This window comes from Bicyclus anynana, chromosome 13, assembly GCF_947172395.1.
Source record: "Bicyclus anynana chromosome 13, ilBicAnyn1.1, whole genome shotgun sequence".
NCBI classification, from domain to species: domain Eukaryota; kingdom Metazoa; phylum Arthropoda; class Insecta; order Lepidoptera; family Nymphalidae; genus Bicyclus; species Bicyclus anynana.
Genome location: NC_069095.1, coordinates 10269855 through 10281945, shown reverse-complemented (window position 1 = coordinate 10281945; position 12091 = coordinate 10269855). Strand labels below are relative to the sequence as shown.

Below are 12091 nucleotides of genomic sequence, written 5' to 3'. Positions count from 1 at the left end.
AATATTGTCTACAATGTCGAATTGTGTATTCAGGAAGTGTAAAAACTATATATACTTAAATATATAATGTAAGTAAACAAAAAATTATGCATGTGGGCGCTCAGTGGAATAGCTAAATTCGGATCACTTTTAGCGGTGATTTTGTAGGCACGTAACATATCTATAGAATAAAACATCTAATTGTATTTGCAAAGGTTTTCATAACGACACCCGGTGAGCACCTTCCCAAGTAATGGAGGTGCCGATTATACTAATGATCTGTTGTCTCCAGGGGTATTTTATACAGCTGCAATGCAAAAATGTACTGCCTACCCTGGGTAGGCATTACAAGCTCATGCTAAAGAAGAAATTTTCCGGTTTATTATAATTCGTATGTCAAATGCCTACCCTAGTTAAAACTTTGAGCACGCCACTGAGTCATAGTACTTTCAACAAGCTCCTGATGCTATTATACCTTTACATAGGGCGTAATATATTAATCTTATGGAGTAGGTACCATCACCTACATAAAATGGTATTTTTATCTGAAGGTCCCAATTCTTTCAGTACCTAAAAATAAATAAACATAACTTATATGATAAAGAAAATGCCATTTCGATATCATTATAAATGTACTCTTAAGAGGTTTTTAAACTTTGTAAAGAATACAAATTTACTTTACACTGACATAAATACTGAATATAAATTTATTTTGCATCCATATTTCTAACAAGCTGACGCCGCGCGGTTCACCCGCGTGGTTCCCGTTCCCGTAGGAATATGGAGATAATATATAGCCTATAGTCTTCCTCCATAAATGGGTTATCTACACTGAAAGAATTTTTCAAATCGGACCAGTAGTTCCTGAGATTAGCGCGTTCAATCAAACAAATAAAATCTTCAGCTTTAATAATCTAATATTATTATAGATTACAGCTACAGCAAAAACTTGGAATGCCCTCCCGGCGTTTGTGTTTCCTGACACTTATAATTTATACAGCATCAAAGCAAGAGTGAATAGGCGTATTCTAGGTAAGCGCGCTCCAACTTAGACCACCAGGTTTGCGCTTGACTTCATTTAAGCCTGACCATTAATGCTCAGGCTTAATTGAAGTCAAGCGCAAACCTATATTGCATAAAAAAAAACATAATAAGGATCACAAGTATGGAATTTGCCAGAACTCTTTCAATGAAAACCTTGAACTAATAGGCTAACGCGGCTGATGTTTGTCGAATCATCATCATCATGTCAGCCAATGGACGTCCACTGCAGGACATAGGACTTCCAAACATCACGATCCAGTGCCACCTGCATCCAGCGAATTACTGCGACCCGCTTGATGTCGTCAGTCCACCTGGTGGGGGGTGACCAACACTGCGCTTTCTGGTGCGGGGCCGCCATTCCAGCACCTTAGGACCCTAACGGCCATCGGCTCTTCGAATTATGTGTCACGCCCGTTGCCACATCAGCATTCGCGACTCGATACAAGAGTTATTACGGGCAACATTTCGACGATGTTACAAACTTTGTAATTAAGTGTATATCACTAATCATGCATTGCCTTGAGAATTTGTCCAGTCTTTCACAACCCAATGTCGTTTTGTAAATTATTTTAATTAATGTTTCATTCATCTCCAAAATCTTTTTTGACTTTTCTGTCATAATTTTTTATTATATGTCAAGTTAGCCCTTGACTGTGAACTAACCTGATGCAATTCAAAATGGAAGCGGGCTTACTTAGAAAAGGCACAAGTTTTTGCAGACTATAATCTATTTTTACTTCAAATTTCAGGTGATTCGGTTCATAAGTCACGGTGTGAAAGAGTAACAAACATTCATACCATCAAAATCATCAGTTTTAGATTTTTTCGGGTCAAAGAGTCGAAGAGCATAGTTTCAGCCAAATCGGTACAGTAGTTGCGGCGTTAAAGAGTAACAAACATCCAAACATACAAACTTTCACGTTTATAATATTAGTAGGATTTACAAGGCAACAGTTCAATATACTATTGTTGTCATAACACCAAGGCCCACATCTAGCACTGAGCCACCAGCCATGACGTCTGAGGACATCCGACAATTACACGCTTATTATGTCTGGACCTTGCGCCGGCGCATTCAAATGCAATTTGTATGTTTCTTTGAATGTCTAGGACTCTACATACAATATTATAAGAAACCTTCTTAGTCAAGAACAAACTTCAAATAAAAATTTAAGAAGTATTTAATGATGACTTTTTCAAAAACATAAAACATACCTACTAAACTAAAAAGCGATAAATAACATCTTATTATGTTCCTGCTGCTTTGCTGTTAATTACCTACTGATCATTTTGAAGGCGGTGTTAAGCCCGTGTTATGTTACGATTTTTGAAAGTTTCCCTCGATTTCTCCAGGATCCCATCATCAGCTGCTAATGTGCTAATGGAACCCCCTCAGAAGTATAAAAAGCTTTCAAACAAAAGAAGAGTTATTCAAATCGGTCTAGGCGTCTTCGAGTAATCGCGTAATATACATACGAAAAAAAACATACAAGAATTGAGATCCTCCTCCTTTTTTTGAAGTCGGTTAACAAAATGAGCAACTGTTACTTCTATTTCTTTAGTAGAGGCGGCTCTTCTTAGTAGATTTTACCTAACAAATCGATATCATCCTTATATTATGACCCAGCCAAACTTATTCATTGATAAATGTCATGAAGTACTAGTGAAGTTGTCAAGGCCGGTCCGCCCATACGGAGAACGAAGCAGTCGCTCCAGGCTTCAAATCCTAGAGGGCGTCTAAATGGTAAAGAACGTTAGTCAGAGTATGGTTGAGATCTTCACGTTCCATACTTACTTTGCTCTCACAATTCGTATAGGTATATATTATTAGGAGAAAACAGAGGCGTCATAATTAGATCTCGCTCCATTCTAAAATTTACTTCGGGCCAGCGCTGGAAGTAGTAGCTTACTAGTGAAGTGCGGAGTTGCAATATCTCGTCGATATCGACAGTCTTACCACCACGATTACGTATTTTATAATGCAAGGATATATAAAGGCGTGTGTTACATGGATAGTCGGAATTATTTGAATTACTTTTGTATGAAAATATAAAAAGTTTAAAAAAAAAAATAGGCATGCAGTTCGGCTCCTACAAGTGGACTTGTCAACACCTTGAAGTTATGGGAAATATTCTGCAACACCCTATATAAGCGGCACAATAAGCACATTATTGTATGTGCAATTTAAATCGCATAAACTCCAGTTGGCTTTATCATTGCCATTATCACGAGACATAAACACAATCGGAAGTGAGAATTGTATATAATTAGCACAAATAATCGACTCATTTCTGTTAAGCTGTGTCACATTATGAAATCGTTGCACATAATAAGTAGCAATATTGTTGTACTAGGTGATGTCGCGCGGTTTCACCTGCGTGGTTCCCGTTCCCGTAGAGATACGGGGATAATATATAGTCTATAGCCTTCCTTGATAAATGGGCTATCTAACACTGAAAGAATTTTTCAAATCGGACCAGTAGTTTCTGAGATTAGCGCAATTAAGCAAACAAACGAATTATTCAGCTTATATTTCTTCAGCTTAGAGTTCTGATGACAATACATGACTAGCTAAGAAACGTCATTACAAATCCAATATGACGGCCTCCCCAAGATAGCGGACTGCTGTTTGAAATCCACCACCATATAATGGATATCAAATGAAAGGGTTTGCTGTCAGGTATACGAAAAAATAGTCACGTGACTTAAATTCAATATGACGGACGTCCAAGATGGCAGACAGGCTATTTGAAATGCACGTCCCCATGATATGGGTATCAAGCGTGTTTTTTAGTTTTTTAAACTATTCATGTTATTTTATTGTCTTAATTTCATTAATAGTCAGTCATCAAACGACAAAAGATATTTAAACAAATAATACCTTAATATTGTCTACAATGTCAAGTTGTGTGAGGAATTGTAAAAACTATAATTAAATATATAATGTAAGTAAACGCAAAATTGTGCATGTTTGCGTTTAGTGGACTACTCGTAAATTCGGATCACTTTTGCGGTGATTTTGTAGGCGCGTAACATGCGAGTATCTATAGTATAAAATATCATTGGTTTTTATATATTTAAAATATAAATAACATGTATTTATAGCACTCACACACACGCCTTGGATGTTTCCCGTGAACACAATAGCTGGCAATAATTGCCGGCTATATAAAGCCGAACCTGCCACGAACATCGGCACTCCACCATTGCTTCAGTCAATACCACAACCTATTCGCTCACCATGCTTCGGGTTTTCAGCGTATATTTATTTCTAACCATTTTTCAGGTAAGAAGAAAATGCCATACTTACTTAAGAGTGTGCAATATGTAATTTGGTGGTTACAAATGGTTCTGGATCTCAGATTCTGGAAAAGTTAGGAGCCTGATATTTGGGTAAATGATATTTCAAAGTGTTAGCTTCGTTATGACTATACAAAATACACAATTTGTAAAATTTTTCTCGATAGTTTTTTTTTTTGAAAAATACATGCTTTGCTCACATTTTGCTTTCAATCTCAGGAAAAGCAACTTATTTCCTTAAATTTTTGTTTTGTATAGAAAATTAGGTATATATCTTGAACATGGCTATTTTGTTTTTCGTTATGTTGTTTAATTTACTTGCAATTAGGTAAAAATGGTTTTGGCACTCACGTCATAAAATTTCTATATGGAAGCGAATCCAACTTGTTAGAAGGAGGATGAAATCCTCGCCCCTGTCGGTTTGTACACGAATTCGTACTGGAACGCTAACTCGCTTAGCGGTACGTCTTCGCCAGTAGGGTAGTAACTAGCCGCGACCGAAGCCTTCTACCAACTAGACCTGGACCAATTAAGAAAACCTCAATCGGTTCAAAGCAGTTGAAAGTTTACGTAGAGTTTTACGCGGACGAAGTCGCAGGCGTCCGCTAGTTTTGTTTAAAAAATAAAAAGAAAAATCTTGTATACATTTCAGGCTGTAACGTCGCAAATACCGGAGAACTGCAGGCGACCGCCTCCCGGAGGCGTGGTGAGTAGTATCGGTTTTTATCATCATCATTATCATCATCATCATCATCATCATCATCATCATCATCATCATCATCATCATCATCATCATCATCATTATCATCATCCTCCACACGTCAGCTGATAGACGTGTACTTAAAAACATACCAGCACCACCATTACCAAAACTATTTTCTTTAAGTTCTATAACGCTGAATGGTTTTGGCTAGTCTGAACAGTGAGAAGAACCTTTCTTTTTAAGAAGGAAGCGGGCTGACTTGATAGGAGTAGAATTTTTTTTTTATTTTTATTCTTTACAAGTTAGCCCTTGACTGCAAACTCACCTGATGGTAAGTGATGATGCAATCTAAGTTGGAAGCGGGCTGACTTGTTAGGAGTAGGATGAAATCCACACCCTATTTGGTTTCTACACGACATCGTACCGGAACACTAAATCGCTTGGCGGTTGGCGGTACCTCTTTGTCGGTAGGGTGGTAACTAGCCACACGGCCGAAGCCTCCCACCAGCCAGACCTGGACCAATTAAGGAAACCTCAATCGGCCCAGCCGGGGATCGAACCCAGGACCTCCGTCTTGGAAGTCCACCGCACACACCACTGCGAAACGGATACCGTCAAAATTATAGAACTTGTCAAACTACCGATGGACCGCGGGGGCGGGGGGGATAAGCGAAACCCCGCGCGCACGACTTCATACCCGCGCAGTCCTTCCCCGCCCGTCACCCGCATATCATGGGAATGTCATCAACAAACTTCATCATACCAGCCGATGGACGTCCACTGCAAGACATAGGCCTTTTGTAGGGACTTCCAAACATCGCGATACTGAGCCACCTGCATCCAGCGAATCCCTGCGACTCTCTTGATGTCGTCAGTCCACCTGGTGGGGGGTCGGCCAACACCGCGCTTACTAGTGCGGGGTCGCCATTCCAGCACTTTAAAACTCCAACGTCCATCGGCTCTTCAAACTATGTGCCCCGCCCATTGCCACTTCAGCTTCGCAACACGTTGAGATACCAAGCTATAATAATTATAGATGCTTGATTTTTTGTTATATTTATCATTTGTGATAAACGCCACCTAGTACGTAACTGTGGAACTACATTGCAAAGTAGTAAAATGTTTTTTCCACAGACGCCGGTTGATTGCTGCAAGCTCCCGACGATCTTCACCGACGAAGACTACAAAGAATGTGGCATTGAAAAGGGACCGCTGCCAAAAACTAGAGGACCAGAAGTTGTAAGTTTTGTTGAATTTTGTCCAATGATTTTAGACTATTAGATACGTTATGTGCCAACAAAATCAGCACCAAAAGTGTTCCTACATCAGTGGGCCCATAATTGGACAATTTTATGTTTATTTACATTATATATTTAATATTTATGCTTATAATATAAATTGACACTTTCTGGACACACAACTTGGTATTGTAGACAATATTTTGGTATTTAAATGGTCAAATTACTTTCGTTGTTTACTATGCGACTAACTGATCATCATCACAAGTCACAAGTCACAAGTCTCTTCTCAGAATGAGAGAAGTTAGACTAGTACACCATGCTGGCCCAATTTGGCAGACTTTACGCGCAGAAAATATATTAATAATTCAAATGAAATTTTTGGTAGTTAATATAAATTGTAATTCTAATATATTATATTTCAGTGTTCAGAACACGTATGCATATTGAAGAGGTACAATCTTATGAAGGACGACGACATCGTAGACAGAGAAGCTTTAGCAAAATTCCTTGATGATTGGGCTAAGAAGAACCCTGAATTCAAAGACGCCATGGAGCAAACGAAAAAGAAATGCCTGGACAAGGAGTTACCCGGACCACCAGAGATATGCGAAGCTAATAAGATAGGCTTCTGTACATTGGTGGTTACCTTTGATGTAAGTATTGCTTATTTTTACTTTTGTTATTTCTGAAGTGTTTTAGGGGTCCATAGTCCACAACCCTTATAGTTTCGTCATGTCTGTCTGTCTGTCCATCCGTCCGCGGCTTAGCGCAGAGACTATTACTACTAGAAAGCTGTAAATTAGCATGAGTATGTGTATTAAAATGTGAACCAAATCGTAGAATAAAATCTTGAAAAATATTATTTTTTAGGGTACCTCTCCTGAATGTAAAGTGGGGATGATATCATAGTGTGGGGTATCGTTGGATAGGTCTTTAAAGCAAGATAACTCAGAATCTATTAAAACTAGAAAGATGAAATTTGGTACGAGTATGTGTATTAATTACGTCTACAAGATGGTAAACAGAAAAATTTAAAAACAAATTTCTTTGGGATTACTTTCGTATATTCAAAGTTAATCTACGGAACCATATATTGCGCGTGGCCCGACATACACTTCCCGGGAAGCACCACCAGATTAAGTAAGTCCCCTGTAGTCTGGGAACCCGTCTCATTGGTACGACTGACTGGTAGCTACGACCCTGTACAAGACATAACTTTCGAATACCAGAGGGCCTAGTGGCAATTTGATACTGTTACTATCGCGTTAATGTAAACGCGATTTTCTAAGGTATTGAAACAGCGCCATCTCGTGGCACTACCGCACAACTGTTGCAATTCCATATAAATTCGCATTTACGTCAACGCGATAGTAGCAGTATGAAAATATTGGAAACTCCCACTAGGTACACTTCTCGTATAAGTTTTTTCATAGATAAGTCATAGATTAGCGCCATCTAGTGTGACAGCAACGCATTTTATAATTCCAGAATTGTCCGACAATGGTGGAGAGCGCTGAATGCAACAAGCTTAAAGAACACATGGACAGCTGCAAAGCTTTCTATCCTTTCTAATGAATTTATTATCTATGCAATTAATGAGAAATGTAAAAAAATTGTATAAATAAAAAATTGAGGCTCTATTTATCTCTAAATCATACAGACGATACATAAATACATGTTTTACAGCGTTTTAATATAAGTATACGAGTGTTTTTTTTATTAATGTAATTAAAAAATTATCCATTACATTTTCTATTTTATTACTCCTTTTATTACCTTTGATAACTGAGCTTAAAGACAGAAATGTATTTATTACATAAAACTGATGTAATTGCAGAATTTTCAAGTAGGATTCCAGCAGTTAAACTATGTAAGTTTCTATACATGTTATATAACTAATGAGGATTTAAACTGTACATCTTTATTTTACTTGCGTAAAGTTATATTACAGACACAGAGGCTAAGTATCAAATATGTCTGTCTGTCTGCACATGTACATCATGATGAAACTACTTATCTCATCCGAACTTGTCCTTGAAAGAAGAACACTCTCAACGAATTCCGAACATAAAAGAGTTAGCTTTTGGTTTTCGAAATATTTAACGTGAAAAAGCATACAATATCTCTTATTTCCTTAGGAAAATAATATTTAAAATATGTATACTATAAGTGTAAAATAAATATAGTGTTTTTCACTTGTTTCGTAAATTACTATATTTTCTTTAAGCGTACTATACTTTTTTATGACAAAAACTAAAAAATATTATATTTTTCTCAAGAAATGTTGGCAACCCTAGTCCCAAGCAACATGCGTCCAGCGGCCAGCTGTTACCCACTTGTGGTATTGTCAATGTTATTGTTAATTTAGTCAATAGGCAGAATGAGTGGCGTCTTTTCTTTATTCTTTACAAGTTAGCCATTGAATACAATCTCACCTGATGGTAAGTGATGATGCAATCTAAGGTGGAAGCGAGCTAACTTGTTAGATGGAGGATGTAAACATCGCACCGGAACTGTAAATCGCTTGGCGGCACGTCTTGGCCAGTAGGGTGGTTATCAGCTACAGCCGAAGCCTCCCCAATCGGCCTAACCGAGGATCCTAATCCACAGTGCATACCACTGAGCTATGGAGATATGTCGTCTTCAAAATGGATCGATCTATTTATGTTATTAATTGATTTATATTCTGATTATAAACTTGGTGTTGAGTTCTATAAGAGTTTGTTAAACATTCATGTCATCCTTCCTTTGTATAATCCTTCCTTTATATAATTAAAAAAACATACAGTATTTTCATTTTCCGATTTCCTCGACATGTGAACAGACATCGAGATGGCGTACATTACGTTTGTGGTCATTTTATCTGCATTATTCTACAGAGTAAGTAGTTACTAATTTATTTATATTATAATCCTGTATTATGATGGTCTTAAACCGTGCCAAGTTTCATTTGAATTTATTTAGTAGTTTGAGCGTGATGCCCGAATAACAAAAAAACACGAACAGACAGACAAAAATATTTTTAGCTTCAGTATCGATTATATTATAAAAATGCCCCCAACGATTTTTTTCAAAATATCTTCAATGTACAGATTGTACAAAATGTGCAGAATTCGTATTATAAGAGTAGATTCTAGATGGCGCCAGTAGTACTGTATGCCACGGTAACGTTTGGTGTTACACATGGTATAAGTAAAATCTCAAATTGCGAATAAATGTATAGAATTCGACCACTTTCAATATATTTAAGTATAAAAGATAGATATAGAATATTGATAGATCTAGCGACCTATCCTGGCTTTGGATCAGTTTTACGTTTTACCTAAAAAAAAACATTGTTAATAAGAAATCTTAGGTATCAATTTGTTTAATAAGAAGTCGGAGTATAAGTAAATACTTCCTGTCAAAAAAGTTTTGAAGTAGGTATAGGTATGCAATCACAACTTTGTTTGAGAGAAAGTATACTACCATACAATCATAATAATATCCTTCAATTGAACCATAGTTTTATTCTCTATCGAGTCTATGGAATTATAATAAATCTCCGATGTATGAAATTTGACTTTTTTATCCGATTAAATTAAACCTTTGTTAGCATCAACAACTAGTTCTTCAAACGACCATTTAGGTACAAAAAATGAGTACTAAACGTTCTACATAAAGTTATTTTCGGAGGTTTGTTGATCGTAATATTAATAATTTTCTAAGATTGGTGGTCAGCCACAGATTGATACGTTCAAAGAAAAGCCAGAAAAATGCTTCGATACTGATGAACTTAATGTGAGTATTGATGAAACACAATAATCTATTTATATTAAGTATAGTTTCAAAGATAAAGTTTGGGGACTATTTATATTAAGTTTGGAAAAGCCAGAAAAGTGCAAATCTGCCTCGCCTCTTGCGACAAGTCCCAAATTTTTGATATTTGTATTTTGCTAAAATCTGGAAATTACAAATCATACAAATATAGAAGGAAGCCCTTAGAGCACAAAGGATATGTTGTCTGCCTTCAAATCCAGTCCGAGGCATGCAACTCAGACTTCCAGTTACGTGCACTTTTAAGTTTGATAAAACCTGCATACATCAGAATTTCTTAATTCTTTACGTGTGTTAATCTGCATTGAACCAGCGTGGTGGACTACTAGCCAAACCCCTCTCATTCTGAGAGGAGATTTGTGTTCAACAATGAGTTATGAGTTGTTAATGATATATTAATGAGAATATGACGGCCTCCGTGGCACAGAGGTATGCGCGGTGGATTTACAAGACAGAGGTCCAGGTCTGGCTAGTGGGAGGCTTCGGCCGTGGCTATCACCGTACCGGCAAAGACGTTTAGCGATTTCGTGTTCCGGTACGACGTCGTGCAAAAACCGAAATGAGTGTGGATTTTCATCCTACGCCTTACAAGTTAGCCCGCTTCCATCTTAGATTGAATCATCACTCAATCCGATGAGATTGCAGTTAACGGCTAACTTGCAAAGAATAAAAACAAATGATGATCATAATGACCTGTACAAATATCAAAAACAAAATCCCTTATCATGAACTCATGACGTCCTGATAACTTCCTATACTCATCTTAGACTGCAGCGTCTCATAATCCATCTTCGCCATCTAGTGGCACTATGGCACAACTGTTTCAATTCTTTAGAAATTTTCGTTTACGTTTACACGATCGTCACAGTATCAAAACATTGAAAAATCCCACTAGGCACATAGGTGAGATCGCAGTCAAGACCTAACTTTAATTTTTTAATTCTTTACAAGTTAGCCCTTGACTACAATCTCACCTGATGGAAAGCGATGATGCAATCTAAGATGGAAGCGGGCTAACTTGTTAGGAATAGAAAGAAAATCTACACGCCTTTCAGTTTCTACACGACATCGAACGGATAAACTTAGTCTTGTTATAGAAAAAAACTTGTAAATAATTTATTTTAGGAGCTTCGTTGTTGTATCTTCCCGCCATTTTTCGATAAAGCTTCAGCCAAAGAATGTGGGGCGTTATTTCACCACGTGTTCACTGATCAAAAGTTCAATGTGACTAGTGTTCGAAGGGATATGTTCGACAGAGTGAGTAAATATACATCTTGTACTTTCCTCGGGTTCCTATAAACAATAGCGATGCGATGAAGGATTTGCATCCTAAAATCCCTTTTTCTTTTCTGATAAATAACTTATTTTCGTTACTTATTTAAAATGATTATTTAGTCCTTACAGACTTACAGAATTGAAATAAACATCACAGTTACACAAAATATTTATTACCATACTGCTCTTTCCAAGTCCCATGGTGCTGGAATGACTATCCCTCATCGGAAAGCACAATGTTGATCAACCGCATTGCTGGCACGAGATGGAGTCTCTGGATGCTGGTGGCTCGAGACGAATTGTGCTTAGAAGTCTATGTAAGAGGCATTTGTCTAACAGTGGACGTCCATCGGCTGATAATGATGATGGAATAATGATTCTGCAAAAATCAACTCGGAAGTTGAAATATTTTTTATTAAAAGAAGAAACCAACAACCAACCAAATATTACAACTTCAGAGTCCACCACCACTGTTCGCCTTGTTCATAGTTCGGTCCGACTTACTTTAAATATCACATATACAAAGTTCGAACAATATACAAAGTTTTGATGTTTACCCTAAAGCTGACGCTTTAGGAGATTTTTTCCTAAGCCCAAGGACCTTTACCATCATAATAGATCAGTCAAAAGATGCCTTATTTCTTTCAGAGCAACTATTGGCGCTGCATTTTAAATAAATATAAATTGGTGAACGACGAAGACAAACTAATCCATGAGAAATATTACAATCATC

General features: G+C 37.3%; 1 protein-coding gene across 1 annotated transcript; it reads left to right on the top strand.

Moving 5' to 3' along the window:
* Positions 1–4179: 4179 nt before the first annotated feature.
* On the top strand, positions 4180–7997 carry LOC112048098 (general odorant-binding protein 66-like). The gene is made up of 5 exons (XM_024085477.2): positions 4180–4309; positions 4976–5029; positions 6161–6265; positions 6690–6920; positions 7756–7997. Exons 1-5 carry the CDS (start codon positions 4265–4267, stop codon positions 7837–7839), a joined length of 519 nt encoding a protein of 172 aa, XP_023941245.2. The 5' UTR covers positions 4180–4264; the 3' UTR covers positions 7840–7997.
* Positions 7998–12091: the final 4094 nt, after the last annotated feature.